Source organism: Amblyraja radiata, chromosome 3 (assembly GCF_010909765.2).
Source record: "Amblyraja radiata isolate CabotCenter1 chromosome 3, sAmbRad1.1.pri, whole genome shotgun sequence".
NCBI classification, from domain to species: Eukaryota; Metazoa; Chordata; class Chondrichthyes; order Rajiformes; family Rajidae; genus Amblyraja; species Amblyraja radiata.
In genome coordinates, this window is record NC_045958.1 from 29001821 (window position 1) to 29021224 (window position 19404).

The 19404-nt window shown below is 40.1% G+C and overlaps 1 protein-coding gene across 1 annotated transcript in view; it reads right to left on the reverse strand.

Moving 5' to 3' along the window:
• The window catches only part of cep120 (centrosomal protein 120), a 110535-nt gene that overhangs the window by 60103 nt on the left and 31028 nt on the right, over positions 1–19404 (reverse strand). Inside the window, exons 8-11 of the mRNA XM_033017511.1 lie at positions 18819–19059; positions 15354–15522; positions 6552–6701; positions 1709–1891 (exon numbers count right to left, since the gene is read on the reverse strand). Coding sequence (XP_032873402.1) covers positions 1709–1891; positions 6552–6701; positions 15354–15522; positions 18819–19059 — 743 coding nt within the window. The remainder of the gene's footprint in view (positions 1–1708; positions 1892–6551; positions 6702–15353; positions 15523–18818; positions 19060–19404) is intronic.

The following is a 19404-nucleotide window of genomic DNA, read 5'->3' on the forward strand; positions in this document are numbered from 1 at the left end:
TGGTTGACGTGGACTCAGTGGGGTAAAGGACCCATTTCCATGCTCTCTCTAAACTAAACTATTCCCTACCAAGAATGTAAAGTCCTTTTTCTGCCTAACCATTCCAGATTTTAAATATGGTGTAAGAAGGAATTGCAGATACTGGTTTAAACCGAAGATAGACACACAAAGCTGGAGTCAGCGAGGACAGGCGGCATCTCTGGAGAGAAGGAATGGGTGACATTTCGGGTCGAGACCCTACCATATAAAATATGGTAACTTGGTAACTTTTTGGCAATAATATTAAGTGATTGCACAGGCTTTACACATCAGCTAATAAGACAATAAGTAACAATCAGCATTACGATCTGTAAATCATATCAGCAATATGACTGGAAAAGTTTGTGAGCACTGCCCTCTAGTGTAGATTGACTGAATATTCCCACACAAAGAGTGGCATGGAGATTATAGGATTATCCTAGATTGGTATCGTTTTGTTCGTTAATTGATTTTTACTAGCACAGATGTTGTGAAAACATACAAACTTAGCCAGTAACAGCTCACTGATCAGTGACAGTTCAAAATTTACAGAAAGCAAACAAAGTGAAATTAAATATAACATCCTTGAATTCTGTAGAAATCTATTATTTGTATTTGAATCTACAAATCCCATCCAAAAATCTAGGTTGGTCAACTCACGTTGAAGCACAAAATTTGAAGAAGTTTAATTTACTTATTCAATTAAAATACAGGTCATGCGCATCATGGCATTCACCAATTTTAATAATCCACAAAGAAATGAAAAGGAAAGGCACAAGAATTTTTTGGCATCCAAATTGACATTTCCTGAAGACTTTTCCATTTCATCGTTGTCACAATGCCCTTTTTTTAAGATTCAATAAGAGTTGTGGAGGAGTTAATATAAAGTCTAAGGAATACATTATTATGAATGCCAGAACATTTAGTTGCTTGAAGTTATAGCTTGGAAAACTAATGAAATTATAGAGAATTATTTTTGATTAATTTGATCAAATTAATTTGATCAAATTAAATTGAGAGAATAAGACATGAAAATTTCAAGAATTTACCTTAATGCAAATGTTATCATACTAAGACAAAGATAAAACCATAATGCTAAAAGTTGCAGAAAAAGATAAAACATGCAAGATGTTTTTGTAGACAATTTGCTCATTACCATTCATGGTCTCAAATTACCATAATATGGCCTCAAAGATTGCAGAAAAGACTATGAAATAAATCTACAGATTATGGGGCCGTCACGGTGGCACAGCCGTAGAGTTGCTGCCTTACAGCGAATGCAGCACTGGAGACCAGGGTTCGATCCCGACTAAGGGTGCTGTCTGTACGGAGTATGTACGTTCTCCACGTGACCTGCGTGGGTTTTCTCCGAGATCTTCGGTTTCCTCCCACACTCCAAAGACGTACAGGTTTGAAGGTTAATTGGTTTGGTAAATGTAAAAATTGGCCCTAGTGGGTGTAGGATAGTGTAATTGTGCGGGGATCGCGGAAAAGGGCCTGTTTCCGCGCTATGCAGAAAAACATCATGTGGCTGTAATTTATGCCACTTCCCATGAAAGACAAGGACGAGGAAAACAGTATTTACCAGTAAAAGATCTGTACTTGCTATGTTACATACATACAGGATTATGAATGAAACATTATAACTCTCGTTAATGATTTACTGTACCAATTTAACAATCATACTTGCCCTTGTGCTGCTACAACTGGAATCTTTTCACTGTATGTCTGACGCCAACACTGATCACCTGATAGACCCAAAAAACGGGTTTTATCCACTGTTAGAACGTGTGACAATTTCAGTCTTGCTATTCCCAACAACACGTCTTTAGTCATCTTATCCTTGTGCCACACTTCAATCAACAATGGTAACCTAAAGAAAAAGATTAAGAATTGTCATATGTGCCGGCAACAGAACACTTAAATGCTTATCTGTGGCAGCTTAACGCGTCTGTAAAAATAGCAAAATATATAATCATAATATAATACATTAATTAACTGCACTTTAGTTTATTATTGTAATGTGTATCGAGGTACACTAAAAATCTTATGTTGCATGTTATCCACTCAAAGACAACACATGATTACAATCAAGCTGTTCAGTGTGCAGATAAAGGATATAATGTTTAGGGCAAGATAAAGTCCAATTAAAGATAATTAAAAGTCTCCAATGAGGTGGACGAGATGTCAGGACCGCACTCTAGCAGGTCAGAGGACGGTTCAGTTGCCTGACAACAGCTGGGAAGAAAGTGTCCCTGAAACAGGAGATATGTATTTTCAAACTTTTGCCTAATGGGAGAGAGAAGATGCACCGACCGGGGTGAGATTGGTCCTTGATTATCAATTTAACAATTCAATGCTTTAAAATGTTTTCAAATGCAAAATCAAATTTAGACACCAGTGTCGTGGCCATTTGGCTTAATGTTATAAATTATGGCCATTTGCCTTTAAATTTTGTGTGCCTGTAATTATGTGGGTGGGATTTATTACGCATTACACAAGCAGATGTGCTAAGGTACATGTAGAAAGTTGTCTAAATAGGCCTGAAGGCCACGGCTATCGAGAGGCAATAAGGTTACATAAAGAAAGTTATGGTAACGAACAGAGGATTGCTAATGCATACATGAAGAAGGCCTATGCTTGGAAAGATATAAAGCCAGAAGATGTGGAGCCATTAAGTGAGTTTGCGATATTTCTTAGAGGTTGTTGTAGCTCGATGAAAAATCTCAACCACATGGAGGAGATGAATCTTGTTAGTAATACTAGAGCCATCATTCTAAAACTGCCCAGGTGACTTAGAGAAAAGTGGAGAGATAAACCCATAGATAAAACCAAGCAGGCTGAATAATGGAAAAGAAGAACTGAGTAGCCATGTTACCAGACATGGTGGATTTTTTGGAAAGGGAAGTACGGTTCATGTTAGATCCACACCACGGGAGTATTCAAGATTATAAACCAATTGCAACAGTCAAAGGTTCTACCTTTACTGAAACTAAAGGAAGATCAGGACCTAAGGGAGGCAGTTTTGCTACCTCTATATTACCTGTGGACACGACAGGTGGAATGAAAGGAGATGTATGTACTATCAAGCAAAAAGGATTTTGTCTGTTATGTGATGAAGTTGGTCACAGGTGGTGTCGAAGATTCAAGAAGAAGGAATATAAAGAAAAGATGGGCTTCTTAAAGGAGAAGGGAATCTGTTTTGGATGTTTGAAAAAAGGACACATGGTTAAAGACTGTGAGAGTCCTATAACTTGTGATAAGTGCAAGCAAAATCATCCTGAAGCACTTCACACTGTAAAGTAGAAGCCGGTGCAAATAGAACAGAAGGAGAAGCCAGCTACTAGTGATGCTGTCACCTCACCTCAGATAACTGCTCATATTGGGGCCGGGGTAGAAGCCTGTATCTTCTCTATCTTACCGGTACTTGTAACGAATACAGTGTTGCAAACATATGCACTTTTGGATCATGGAAGTGTGGCTACCTTTTGCACAGAAAGCTTTATGAGAAGGCTGGACATTACAGGAGAAAAGGTTAAGATTCTGTTGCGTATCATGAATGAAGAGAAGGAGTGCGTTAGTCATTACTAGAGCCAGGATTTTGCCATAAATGCCATGTGCCTTTTCATGCCTTTTTTGATGATTTCAGGAAGATAGTGCCTTTTTCATGATTGCGTGCCTAAATCAGCTTTTTTTGTCGTTTTAACGCAACTTACAAGAAAATTTACACCACCGGGGCGAAACCCGGCTGTAAGTGGGTGTTAAGTAATGATTGGAGAGGGTGCGTGGGAAAGGGTCCAGCCTTTGCAAACTGGAGTCATGCTTTAAGTCGGTGTGAAGTGGTGATTGGGGAGAAGTAGTTGGGGAAGGGTCCAGTCTTTTCAAACTGGAGTAGGTGTGAAGTGTTGGTTGGGGTTACCAGGGTTAAGTTTCTGTTTATCGAAACTGCTGTAGAACTCGTTCAGGTCGTTGGTCAGCTGACGATTGTCCAAGGAGCTTTTCCTCTTGTAGCTTGTGATTTCTTGCAAGCCCTTCCACACTGAACAAGAGTCACTTGCTGTGAACTTGCTCCTCAACTTCTCAGAATACCTTTCCTTGGCAGCTCTGATTCCTCTTCTTAGCTTGTTCTTGGCCTGCCTGTAGAGGTCTGCATCCCCGCGCCTGTAGGATCTACCCCGCAAAGCGTCAAAATGCCTAGTCAAGTCAACCCCTTGTAAAAAACTGAACGATTTGGTGAGAGTGTATGGGAGTGATATATTCTCTACAGACAACTGTGTGCTGTTTTGCAACGCATGTGAGAAAGCAGTGAATCATGAGACAAAAAGATTAATCTCCATGCATGTACAGACAGTTAAACACAAGTTGGCGGCAGAGCATGAGAAGGTAGGAAATACGCGAGCTTGTCTCCTCACAACATTTACTGCTGGCTCCAATCGCAAATCTGAGTTTTCGAGTGATTCATTGATGCTGGAATTACACTGTGGAAATTGGAAAACAAATCTCTCAGGTTTTTTAGGGAAATACACAGAGGAACATATACCAAGCGAGTCATCATTATGGAGAAATTATGTTGACAGCAACAACATTGTTGTGCAGAAAATTAGAGATGAAGTTGCATGCAACAAAATATGGATCTCAATAGACGAGATAACTGATGCTGTGGGGAGATTTGTTGCCAATGTGGTCATTGGTACACTGGAGGTAGGTCAACCATCAAAGGAGTATTTCTTGACATCGGAAGTAATGGAGAAGTCAAAGAGCTCAACCATTGCTCAGTTGTTTACATCTTCACTTGCTTTACTTTGTACTTAAAGTTCCTGGCGATGTAGGGGAAGACATACAAGGCAAATGTGAGAGGGTGATTTTAGCTAAGAAAGATCTTGAAGAAATACAAAATATAGCTAAAGTTCTCAAAGGTAGTTGTAATGCACAAGATATCGACATGAATGTAGAGTTTGTAGCTTGTTTCAGGTATGCATCAGTGACCCCAGCTGGGGTAGAAAGACGTTTTTCACAACTGTAGCATATTCTGTCTGACAGACGGCATAGTTTAACAGCAGATAATGTGAAGAAATGCTGGTAGTTATGTGCAACCAGGCAACTTTGGTCATTTAATGTAGTATACCTTTATAATTATAATTTTTAACCATATTTTGGTGGTGGAAATAAATGCCTTTTATGCCTTTTTTGTCAATAAATTCCTTTTTCGTCCTTTTTTGTAATTTTATTATGCCTTTTTGCCTGCCTATTTCAGAGATTTTTAGCACCTAAACATCCTGGCTCTAGTCATTACATTACAAGTATGGAAATATCTAGTCTGGATGAAGATAATTTTATACCAATATCTGAAGTGTTTACACATGCTTGTTGGTCATCAAAATATACCCAGACATGAGGACTTGAGACAATGGCCTTACTTGAAGGATGTCAAGATACCTAAAATAAATTCTGGTATTGACCTACTTATCGGAACGAATGCTTTGAAGGCATTGGAACCTATACAGACTGTGAGAAGCCAAGGTGATGGACCATTTGCTGGGAAAACCCTACTAGGATGGGTTATCTATGGCTCCTTGAGAAGGAACAACGAAAGCGGGAATCAGAATTACTTCCCTGCCGCTGCTGTTAATCAAATATTTACTGGTAAATTAGAAAAGCGATACAATCATGACTTCAATGAAAATACCAGTAAGGAATCTGAAGAAATGTCCAGGGAAGAGTTAAAGTTCATGGATATTATGAATGCGGATATATAATGCATGCTATTATTTGTTTTTGATATATGTTAAGCCTTCATAGCTACTTTTTTTGATGTCTATTAGTATTTGCCTTGTTATATACTCAGAACAATTAGGGGCCGGTATGAAGTGGCCATTTGGCTTAATGTTATAAATTATTGCCATTTGCCTTTATATTTTGTCTGCCTGTAATTATGTGGGTGGGATTTATTACGTAGTTCGGAGGCATGTTTGTTGCTGAGATTCTTGCGCAGAAGCTAGTTTGTTTTTAGTTTAGTCGAAGAAGCATGGGGGAATGGCATAGGTTTCGACCATGTCGGAACATTCTACCATTTCGGAGCAAAATGCCAAAGTTTGAGTACGAGTAAGATTAAAATGTACTTAAACAAGAAGAAGTTTGGATGAATATTTCACTGTTTTTAACTTCGACAATAAAGAAACTATTAATCAAGAGACTGTGTTTTGAAGATTTATCTTTGGACGGCTTTGAATGTCTCGTGGATAACTCCCATGCGTAACGGCACTATCTCTTTACCTCCTTTGTCTTCAACATAGTGGCTAGAGGAAGAAATTCCTTGAATGATATAATAATCTGCCACTATAACCAGTATTCACAGCATTTTACTCTTGGTTGGCCTAATTATTTCCCATCTGAATAATTCCCATCTGAATAACCCAAAGTCAAGAAAAATAAAGTTACTTCATGGTTCATGACTGGTATGGGGAGTACAACTTATGTCTATGTATTATTGTATGTGATAAGATAAAATACTAAATAAACATTGATGATTGTACCTGAAAAATGTATCTTGCAATTGATGAGGTGGTGCTGCAAAGTCAAATGCACAAAATGACTGAGGAAGGATCACTTCCATATTTTTCTTTACTTCTACTGGAGGATTTGTCATGATTGGAGCCGCAGTTCCAAAAAATGGGTAGGTATATCTAATCAGCAAATCAAAAGCAAAAAGAGTCTCAACATAATAAGTAAATATAGGCTGAGAACAACACCAACAACAGAAGCACTTTTTAAATTCCAATGTAACATCCCAGCACCTCCACCATGGGAACAAAGTACCCATTAAACAAATTTAATTGTGTGATTGCCACCCTGTTTTTTTTTTGCCAATAATCAAACATATTTAATGAGAATAAGGAGCCCAATGGCCTCATCTGGCTATTATTCCTTAAGCATTCAAGGATGGGGACATCATCTACATTTATTTAAAAACAAACAGTGGGTAAAATTTGTTTGTGCTGTAGCTGAACATGGAGAGACCTCCGTGGCCTTTTGCCAATTCTACCGAAAGAGCAACAACTGATATGAAATTAGGAGACCAAGATAAGGCAGCTAGCCGGTCGGTGTCAGGGATGTCACAAATAAATTTGACTTTGACTTTGTCTAAAACTACAGAATACAGGTTTTAGGTGAGAGGATAGTTTTAAAGGGGATCCATGAGGTAAACCTTTCACACAAAATAGCTAATATCCGGAATGAGCTGCCGGATATGGTGGTGGAGACTGTAATACTAACAACATTTAAGAGACAATTGGGTAGGTATCCAAATGAGGGCAGAGAGATTGTAAATTAATGCAGCCAAGTGGTTTAGTTTTAATTTTAGAGATACAGCGCGGAAAAACAGGCCCTTCGGCCCACCGTGTCTGCGCAGACCAGTGATCCCCGTATGTCTTTGGAATGGGATAAGCCTGGATGGGTGTGGTGGGCAGCACGAACACCATGGTCCGAAGAGCTTGTTTCTCTGTGCTGCACAACTCGATAACTGTGGAAAATAAACAAACAAGCTGAACTAATATATCACAGGTGGATGATTAATATAGGTAAATAAATCATACCGCCGGACTTAAAATTTAATGTTACTATTTCAAGTAACTTGATTTCTCCGTCTCTGTCAGTCACGCATCTGTGATATTAGCTTAACTGGTTTGTTCTTTTGTTTTCACCTTTCCTCCTTTCTTCCCCCTCTGGGACAGGAGGATCAGTCAGGCATGTCCTCCACTCGTGCCCAGCCAGACATACAGGCACTGATTTTACTAACATTTTTAGGTACCTCTGATCCACAAGATGCATCGTACACTTCAGGAAGCATTCTTTCTTTTCCTGCCCGCCTATCTATTTCTATCATTTCAGCACTGATTCTTGAACAACAAGCCTATTCTTCAGCAACAAAGAGAAGCAGGAGAAAGCAAGGATTGGCTCTAGCCCGAGTGGGAGGAGAGTCAGAATTGAGGCAGAGGGGGAAAAGTTAAAAACTGAGGAATTTGGTTTGTAAATTGGTAAATTAGGCAATTTAAGTTCAAGTTCAAGTTCAAGTTAGTTGATTGTCATGTGTCCCTGTATAGGACAATGAAATTCTTGCTTTGCTTAAGCACACAGAAAATAGTAGGCATTTACTAGCAATGTTACAAAATTTTGAGATTTAAAAAATCAAGTCTGTAATTTATCCCATCAGATAAAGCATAAAAATAAGTTTAATTTGACACCTAATTCACTTTCATATCTCAAGTATTTAAAAAGTTATGGCCATTTTCATACTCGGAAATGAGCATCTTGTTCCCTATTGATTTTCTATGGGCATAACAAAAAAGTTGTGATCGTGAACAGTCAAAAGCCCATAACTTTCTTAAAAATTAAGAGAACTGAATGAAATTTTCAGTTATCATAGATTGAAGCATTCTGAAACAAATATAAAATAATCTTACTTGGATGACCTGAAATTAAAGCATATAATTAGTTAGTTACCTAATTGTAGCTAATTTCAGACTTCAATTACTAGATCTAAACATCTATCCATTTCTTAATAAATGATTAACATTTTTAAATAGCCTAAATGTCCAAATAATATTCACAAATAATTCACAATAAAACATGATTTTTAAATCTCATTTACATTAATTTATAGACCAAATGGAAGGAATTTAGTGTTCAATTGCTGTAAATAAATGCCCATTTAAATCAGCTTTCCAGTGGGTCCCTGTGGAACGCGCTGGTTTAGAACGTTCACATTGCGGTAGATTTGTGCCCCAAATGCCGAGAAAAATACTGCGCGATATAATGGGCCCAAATTGAGCTACTCGCAATATTAAACTTAGTATAAAGGGATCTTTAGAAGCCCTTTTGAATGTAAAAATATACAGTCTAACTTCTGTGGTTTGCTTTATGAGACCCTGCGGTTGCTGTCGGGCGCGGGTTTAGAGATTGATTTTTAAACTACTATAACTATTATTCAAGGCCTTTAAACCTAATAATAGCTTTTGCGACGGGGTCTTCCAGCGATTTTTCGTTAATAATTAACTAGGCTGAACATTTTCGATTTGAACAGCCTAGAGAAAATCGCGTTTTAAACCCGCCCCCTCTAAACGGCGCCAAAATCGCGCACACCCGCACCGGAAGATTTTTCAAAGACGCTTCAGGTAGGCTTTGCAACATACCTACATTTACTACAAAACAGATAAATGTGTCCATATACCATGATATAAATATATACACACATGAATAAATAAACTGATAGTGCAAATAACAGAAAGTGGTTGGTAATAATCAGAGTTTTGTCCGAGCCAGGTTTAATAGCCTGATGGCTGAGGGGAAGTAACTATTCCTGAACCTGGTTGTTGCAGTCTTCAGGCTCCTGTACCTTCTACCTGAAGGTAGCAGGGAGATGAGTGTGTGGCCAGGATGGTGTGGGTCTTTCATGATACTGCCAGCCTTTTTGAGGCAGCGACTGCGATAGATCCCCTCGATGGAAGGAAGGTCAGAGCCGATGATGGACTGGGCAGTGTTTACTACTTTTTGTAGTCTTTTCCTTTCCAGGGCGCTCAAATTGCCGAACCAAGCCACGATGCAACCGGTCAGCATGCTCTCGACTGTGCACCTGTAGAAGTTAGAGAGAGTCTTCCTTGACAATCCGACTCTCCGTAATCTTCTCAGGAAGTAGAGGCGCTGATGTGCTTTTTTGATGATTGCATTAGTGTTCTCGGACCAGGAAAGATCTTCAGAGATGTGCACGCCCAGGAATTTGAAGCTCTTGACCCTTTCAACCATCGACCCGTTGATATAAATGGGGCTGTGGGTCCCCCTCCTACTCCTTCCAAAGTCCACAATCAGTTCCTTGGTTTTGCTGGTGTTGATCAGTCAATAGAAGCAGGACGGCTCTTAGGGAGCAGCCCTGTGAGAAAGGAGCAACTCTTTGGCTTTGGCTTGAGAGTCTTCGGAGAGGGGGCTATGCACTTCTCACATTTGTAGCAGCCAGAGGAGATGATTCAGTGTGATGCTTGCAGTATGTGGGAGGTCAAGGACACTGCTGGTGCATCTGGCTGCTACAAATGTGAGATGTGCATCCAGGTACAGATCCTGAAGGACCGTGTTGGGGAATTGGAGAAGCAAGTGGATGACCTCAGGTTCGTCCGAGAAACGGAGTCGTTCATCGACAAGTCCTACAGTAAGATTGTTACACCCAAGGTAGTGGAAGAGAGAAGGTGGGTGATGGTGAGAAAGGGAGGGAAACATGGAATGCAAAGGTCTGCGGGTGTTGTACCTCTTGTGAACCAGGTTCACCAACTTAGAAGCTGTCGGGACAGAAGACGTTATCACACTGAGCGGCGGACTGGCTTGCGAAGCAAAAAGGGCTGTTGAGCCAAAACCAAAGCGGCCAACGTCAGGCAACGCCATTGTAGTTGGAGACTCCATTGTGAGAGGTACGGACATGGGGTTTCTGCAGGAACAGACGGGATTCGAGGATGGTGTGCTGCCTTCCTGGTGCCAGGATCCAGGAAGTCACGGACAGAGTGCAGAAAATCCTCAAGGGCGAAGGTGAACAGCCGGAAGTGGTAGTGCATGTTGGCACAAACGATGTCGGAAAGAATATTCTGCAGCGTGACTTTAGAGAGCTCGGAAAAATGCTGAAAAGCAGGACCTCCAGGGTTGTTATCTGCAGTTTGCTTCCAGTTCCTCGTGCTGGCGAGAGCAGGAACAGGGAGATACAGGACCTGAATGTGTGGCTGAGGAACTGGTGCAGGGGGAAGGGATTTAGATTCTTAGATCGCTGGGATCTGTTTTGGAGTAAGGGGGAACTATACAAAAGGGACGGATTGCATCTTAACAGGTGGGGGACCAGCATTCTGGCAGGCAGGTTTGCCACTGCTACACGGGTGGTTTTAAACTGAATAAGGGGGGTGGGGTGTCAAATGGGATAGTCGAGGACGGAGTTAAAAGGAAAGAGAGTAAAGGGATGGTTAATGACCCCAGAATTAACGGGAAAGGAAGCTCACAAAGGGATAGGAGCGTATGGCCAAGTGTAATAGGGATTGATGTGAAAGGTGAGATGCGTAAGGAATTAAAAGTATTGTATATGAATGCGCAAAGTATAAGAAGTAAAGTAGATGAGCTTGAGGCTCAGTTAGAGGTTGGTAGATATGACATTGTGGGGATTACTGAGATGTGGCTGCAGGAGGATCGGGCCTGGGAACTTAATATTACGGGTTATACATCCTATAGGAAGACCAGGCAGGTGGGCCGAGGAGGGGGAGATAGCTCTGCTGGTGAGGGATGGAATTCAGTCCCTTGCGAGGGAAGACATAGGGACTGACGAGGAAGAATCACTGTGGATTGAGTTGAGGAATTGTAAAGGCAAGAAGACACTAATTGGTGTTATCTACAGACCCCCAAATGGTAGCCCGGATGTAGGGTGTAGGTTGCAGCAGGAGTTAAAACTGGCATGTAACAAAGGTAATGCCTCTGTGGTGATGGGGAATTTCAATATGCAGGTAGACTGGGTAAATCAGGATGGTTCAGGACCCTAAGAACGAGAGTTTGTAGAATGCCTCCGAGATGGATTCTTAGAGCAGCTTGTAATGGAGCCGACCAGAGAAAAGGCAATTCTGGATTTAGTGTTGTCCAATGAACCAGATGTGATAAGTGAACTCGAGGTAAAGGAACCGCTTGGAGGTAGTGATCATAATATGATTAGTTTTAATCTGCAATTTGAGAAGGAGAACGTTAAATCGAAAGTGGCAGTGATGCAGTTGAACAAAGGGGACAATGAAGGCATGAGCGGGGAGATGGCCAAGGTAGACTGGAAAGGGATCCTAGCAGGAATTACGGTGGAACAGCAATTGCAGGAATTTTTGGGCATAATCCGGAAGACGCAGGATCATTTCATTCCTAAAAGGAAGAAAGGTTCTAAGGGGAGTAGGAGGCAACCGTGGCTGACAAGACAAGTTAGGGATAGAATAAAACTAAAGGAAAAGATGTATAACACAGCAAAGAGTAGCCGGAAGCCAGAGGATTGGGAAACTTTCATAGGACAACAGAAGGAAACAAAACTGGCAATACGGGCTGAAAAGATGAAGTATGAAAGGAAGCTGGCCAGGAATATAAAAGACAGTAAAAGCTTCTTTAGATATGTTAAGGGAAAAAGAGTAGCAAAGTCAAATGAGGGCCCCTTGAAGGCAGACACGGGTGACAACAAGGAAATGGCAGAAGAGTTGAATAGGTACTTCGGATCTGTCTTCACTAAGGAAGACACAAACAATCTCCCAGATGTACTGGAGGCAGAGGATCTAAGGGGGTAGAGGAACTGAAAGAAATTTTCATTAGGCAAAAAATAGTATTGGGTAGGCTAATGGGACTGAAGGATGATAAATCCCCTGGGCCTGATGGTCTGCATCCCAGGGTCCTCAGGGAGGTGGCTCTAGAAATAGTGGATGCATTGGTGATTATTTTTATATGTTCAATAGATTCAGGATCAGTTCCTGTGGATTGGAGGATAACTAATGTTATCCCACTTTTCAAGAAAGGTTCGAGAGAGAAAACGGGGAATTACAGACCAGTTAGCCTGACTTCGGTGGTGGGAAAGATGCTGGAGTCAATTATTAAAGAGGTAATAATGGGGCATTTGGACAGCAGTAAAATAATTAGTCCAAGTCAACATGGTTTTATGAAAGGGAAACCATGCTTGACTAATCTTCTGGAATTTTATGAGGATGTGACAAGTAAAATGGATGAAGGGCTGCCAGTGGATGTAGTGTATCTAGACTTTCAGAAAGCCTTTGATAAGGTCCCGCATGGGAGACTGGTGACTAAAATTAGAGCACATGGTATTGGGGGTAGGGTGTTGACATGGATAGAAAATTGGTTGGCAAAGAGTAGGAGTGAACGTGTCCTTTTCAGAATGGCAGGCAGTGGCGAGTGGAGTGCTGCAAGGCTCTGTGTTGGGGCCGCAAATGTTTACCATATATATTTATGATTTGGAAGAGGGAATTAGGAGCAACACTAACAAGTTTGCGGATGACACAAAGCTGAGTGGCAGTGTGAACTGTGAAGAGGATGTTAGGAGGTTGAGGGTGACCTGGACAGGTTGAGTGAGTGGGCAGATGCCTGACAGATGCAGTATAATATAGATAAATGTGAGGTTATCCAATTATTATCTCAATGGGGTTAGGTTAGGTAAGGGGGAGGTGCAGCGAGACCTGGGCGTCCTTGTACACCGGTCACTGAAAGTTGGCTAACAGGTACAGCAGGCAGTGAAGAAAGCTAATGGAATGTTGGCCTTCATAACAAGAGGATTTCAGTATAGGAGTAAAGTGGTTCTTCTGCAGTTGTATAGGGCTCTGGTGAGACTACATCTAGAGTATTGTGTACAGTTTTTGTCTCCTAATTTGAGGAAGGACATCCTTGTGATTGAGGCAGTGCAGCGTAGGTTCACGAGATTGATCCCTGGGATGGTGGGACTGTCATATGAGGAAAGATTGAAAAGACTAGGCTTGTATTTGCTGGAGTTTAGAAGGATGAGGGGGTTCTTATAGAAACATATAAAATTATTAAAGGACTGGACAAGCTAGATGCAGGTTAAATGTTCCCAATGTTGGGCGAGTCCAGAACCAGGGGCCACAGTCTTAGAATAAAGGGGAGGTCATTTAAGACTGAGGTGAGAAAAAACGTTATGGAATTCCGTCACAGAGGGCAGTGGAGGCCAAGTCACTGGATGGATTTAAGAGAGTTAAGATAGAGCTCTAGGGGCTAGTGGAGTCAAGGGATATGGGGAGAAGGCAGGCATGGGTTATTGATAGGGGACGATCAGCCATGATCACAATGAATGGCGGTGCTGGCTCTAAGGGCCAAATGGCCTCCTCCTGCACCTATTTTGTATGCTTCTATGAACATTGAATAACAATACTCCACTGATGCTGAAAGAGTAATCCTTTTACCATGGATTAATTGCAAAAATTCATCTAAATATTCAGCAATTTGCAATAATTAGAAAACGGTGTGTATAAAATATTACCCAAAAAAACGAAACTAAATTTTTTGTGACTTCCACAACCTCTATTAACATCACCCACAATGTTATGCTGTCACTGAAATAATAAATCTTGTTATTTTCAAGAAAATAAACAAATGTGTTCAAAAATGTTTCTATAAAACTGAACATTTTTCGATGTGGTTCACTGATATATTTCAGCTGATATACACCCACGTTATTTGAATATAATTTAGTCATGGACTGTTCAAGCCTTCTGCATACCATTGCAGTTAACCAAATGATAAATTAGAATAACAATTTGGTATTGGAAAGAAAAATACAATTAAACAAAGGGGCATCCAAGCCAAAGGGAAAGTAGGATAGTTTATACTGGAGAACAGACATTGAAAGTCAACCTCAAAGTTTTCAAGATTCTATAGAGTAGACATAACCAGAAAATTAATAGATTGTTTGACACAATGGTACACTTTATTCCAAATATTTATCTACTCGACGTTACAATATACACACATTTGCTAATGATTAACTATTATAATATGATAATACATGTGCTTGGTTTTATTAATCTACCATTACACGATTTCATTAAAGAATCACTAAATAAATAACATTTTGCAAATATTTCTAAATTGGTAAGTGGAACAAGAGGATTATTAATCAGGAATTTGGGCATGTGAAAGTTTAATGCACATTAATTATAGGAGCAATGTAACTGAGTTTGCAGACACGAGTATTCTTAACAATTTAATCTACAATAGTAATCTGGCCAGACCTCAAGAACCGAAAGGCATTGCATTTGGTGTATTCATTTTAAAATCTGGCAAGTTATTTTTCTTGGCCGCACACAATACCATGTCATAGTTAAGGTGGCCAGGTAAATCACACCCAAACTCTATGCAACATTTTAGAATATACTAATATACTAATAATCAATTTATCCGTGCCTGTTAAACATGGTTCTTCACCTACCAACATTTCATCCACAAGAAAGAGAACATTCAGTTTCAGAAAGCAAACAAAGACTCCTCTAGTTCTGAGTGGTCATGGTGATAATTATACCCCATTTCCAAATCAATGTAACATTTGAATTTCTCATCTTTTACTCCAGGCATCACATATTCTTATATGTAGGATATATCATCTATTTTCATATACCCGCACTGATGTCCAAGATGGTCAGCAAATTGATAATATATGAAAATTGGATGCAAATGGGCAGTCAGATTGACATGTTAGTATTGTTATGCACATTGTCAAGACTAGAAATATTTTTGTATTTCATAGAATTAAATGTAATTCAATCTAACAAGTCTTTTACCTTACTATGCAGTTTATGGCAAAAGTTACATCCAACTGTGCAATACTTCTTATATCCAGAGCAAAGCAGAAATGGTGTGCTGATGCCGGAATGGAGATCTTTGGTGCTGACGTAGAATCAGATTCATTAGTAGCTGGAGCTGGACGAAACTGGGAGTCCAATGCAGGAGCTGCGATAAGATGTAGCAAATATAAATAAAATATAAAAAAACAATGTTATTCTATATTTGGATTTACTACACTGAATGTGTCTGTATTTGGTAACGTAATAAGGACATAGTTGTTGGCCAAAACATTTTTTTCTTCCTCTCGCATTCAACATGGTGAATTTGTCCTTGGTGCACTTCCCTGCACTGACCCCATCTCTTGTTATCCCTAATATCTACAAATATAAAATGTCTAAATATCTAAATCTAATAGCTAAACATATAGATGCCTTCTTTCACAAGTCAGAATTCTGTCATTCGGCCTTGGTTGAAAATTTTAAAGATTCACCAGTAGCTGAGCGAAAACAACTTGACAACCATTTATTTTGATAATGTGACCTCTCGCTTTAGACATAACAGCTGGTCATCAACAGCACATCCATTTGTCAAGTCCTGAAGGAATTTTGCATAATTCATTGAAATCTCTTATTTTTCAAGTTGTCCTATTTTATTCTCATACAAACTCACCATTGTGGAATTCAGTCAACCTTCACTCTTTATATTAATTAGGTAGGGAGATAACACCTGTACACAACATTACAGATGTGGTCTCAAAATAGCTCTAAATAATGAGCAAGCCACCTGCATTCAAATCAAAATTATATTGCAATAAACAGGTCCACATACCATTTTATTTCCTAACTGCTAGCTTCACCTGCATGTTATTCATGCAATTCATATTAATGACTCCCAGGTCGTTATAAACACCTTTAAATTATTTCACCATTTATTGCCTTTCTATATTTTCTACCAAAGTGAATGATTTTGCCACCTTTTATTCTATCTGCCTTATGCATTAATTTGACTTACCTATACCCCCCTCCACCCGATGTCACTCTGCAGACCACCCACTGCAATCTAGCTTTACAGATCAGCAGACTTAGGAGTAATGGACTTGAATCCTTCATCCAAACCCATACCAGGGTTATGAACAGCTGTCAGTCTAAATGGTCACTGCCTCCCAACTTCAAAGTTTCTCATTTGGAGTCCTCTCCTCATTTCTATCCATTACCCAAACTTCAATCCATGCTGATATATTATTCCCCTTTCACCTACAATAATTTAGTCCGACAGCTTGTTAGACATCCTGTCTAACTTGAGTGCATCATCCACTTTACTACAGGTCCACCACCGATTTTCCAGCAACTTGTGGTCCGGCACCGCCTTTAATCTGGACAAAAATACGAGAGTACATTTTAAACCCCCCTGAAAATGTGGCGTCGAGGCCGGATGAAGCAGCCGATCTCGATCTCATTTGGGAGTTCCACAGCAAATCTGTGGGAAGAATTTGCCCACTGCGGCAGGGGCTCTGAAACTCCAGCCCGGCCGGAGCCAGCAGGTCCGTTCCCGTAGCTGACTTCCACAGCCAATCGGCGTGTGTCAAATTTGCCACGAGCGGCAGGGGCTCTGGAACTCCAGCCGACTGGATCGTCCAAGTACCATTCGACTCCTCTCGAAGGCCTTGAACTCTGTTGGACCAGCAAAACTGATCATCCAGAAAGGCTCTGGAATCAAGGGTGCCAGAAAATAGAGTGGGCCTGTAACTTGATCTTTAAAATTCCAACGGATTTGCTTGGCTATATTTCTCTTTGATACAGAGAATCTGTATCCATAATGTTTGGGACAAAGACCCAACATTTATTGATTTGCCTCTGTAGTCCACAATTTTAGATTTGTAATAGAAAATATCAAATGTGGTTAAAGTGCACGTTGTCAGATTTTATTTAAGGGTATTTTTGTACATTTTGGTTTCACCATGTAGAAATTACAGCTGTGTTTATACTGTACTCGCTAGAATTTAGAAGATTGAGGGGGGATCTTATAGAAACTTACAAAATTCTTAAGGGGTTGGACAGGCTAGATGCAGGAAGATTGTTCCCGATGTTGGGGAAGTCCAGAACAAGGGGTCACACTTTAAGGATAAGGGGGAAATCTTTTAGGACCGAGATGAGAAAAACATTTTTCACAGTGGTGAATCTCTGGAATTCTCTGCCACAGAAGGTAGTTGAGGCCAGTTCATTGGCTATATTTAAGAGGGAGTTAGATGTAGCCCTTGTGGTTAAAAGGATCAGGGGGTATGGAGAGAGGCAGGTACAGGATACTGAGTTGGATGATCAGCCATGATCATATTGAATGGCGGTGCAGGCTCGAAGGGCCGAATGGCTTACTCCTGCACCTATTTTCTATGTACATAGTCCCCCCCATTTCAGGGCACCATAATGTTTTGGACACATGGCTTCACAGGCATTTGTAATTGTTCAGGTGTGCTTAATTGCCTCCTTAATGCAGGTATAAGAGAGATCTCGGCACTACTTAATTCCTCCAGTCTTTCCATCACCTTGGGAAACATTTATTGCTGTTTATCAACATGAGGATCAAAGATTTACCAATGAAAGTCAAATAAGCCATTATGAGACTGAGAAACAAGAATAAAACTGTTAGAGGCATCAGCCAAAGAGGTTGGCTAAAAACTAAGATGAGGTGAAATTCCTAGGACGATTACATAGATGATGGAGTCTTCAGAATTCTCAGCCTCAGAGCACTGTGGATGGTTAATCATTGAGTAAAACCGAGAGCAATAGATTTGTGAATGGCCAGTTGTAGGAAGATGCCAAGATAATTGATGCAAGATATAGGATCTGAAAAATACTCCAAGAGCACAAATGCACAAAAAAATGTCTTCATTTGAATTTGTATTCTGTTACCCATATCAAATTACATCATCAGGACTACATTGTTACAAAGCCTACAAAATTACTTCTTTAAAATTGTTTAAAGAATTAAAACTGAACAGAACTGAACCCGACCATGAGGAGATTTAACAGGTTGAGATGAGTTTGCCTTAGAATTCAATGTTAATCCAGTATTCTCTTCATGGTCTGAAGAAAGGTTTTGGCCCAAAACGTCGCCTATTTCCTTCGCTCCATAGATGCTGCTGCACCCGCTGAGTTTCTCCAGCATTTTTGTGTACCATTCTCTTCATGGTGTTGTTTTCCTAGATCCTCACCAGAATTGCACATTGTTGCATCAAAGAAAAATGATATTTAATATCAGTGCAAACATATGAATACTTGATATAATTTGCCACATACTAAAGAATATTCCCATGCGGAGTAATGAATCAGACCAAGTTCACAACCTATCAATACATCAGTACTCCAGTAAACAGCAGCCTTGGGACCATTAATAAATTATGTCTCCTGATAGTTTCCATTCGACCAGAGAAACAGTGCATTTTGGCACTACTGGTTTTTACTCACCATTGTGAGTCTTCTTGTTCGCCTCTTCTTGCAGACTATTTGCTTCATTTTCTGTTGCCTGATCTCTGCTGGGAGGAGAATCACTACGCTCAGGCGTCAAACTTCCAGCTTCAACGACCTTTGTCACCTGGTCAGCAGAGCAAGGCTTGCCTTGGTCAGGAGTCTTTGCATTTTGAGGAGACATAATTCTCTGCATAACTGGAGACTTGGGCTCAGGTTCCGTTTTAACTGGACTAGATGGCTTTAAGCAGAAAAAAATATCAACTACCATGCATACCCACAGTAAATGCACAAAAATCCCAAGAAATTAAATATTGAAGAATGAAAATTCAGCATCAAGAATGCCCATTTATCACAGACACTTAGGTAATATATATATATATATATATATTATATATAGGTATATATATATATTTTTTTTAAATCACAGGATTTTAATTATTAATTCCAATAACTCATATTATTTAAAACATAAAACGTAGAAAAGTATAGAACAGGAACAGGCCCTTCAGCCCACAATAACTACGCCCAACACAAGGTCAAGACGAACCAATCAGACCTGCCTGCCCCATTGATGCCGCTCCTA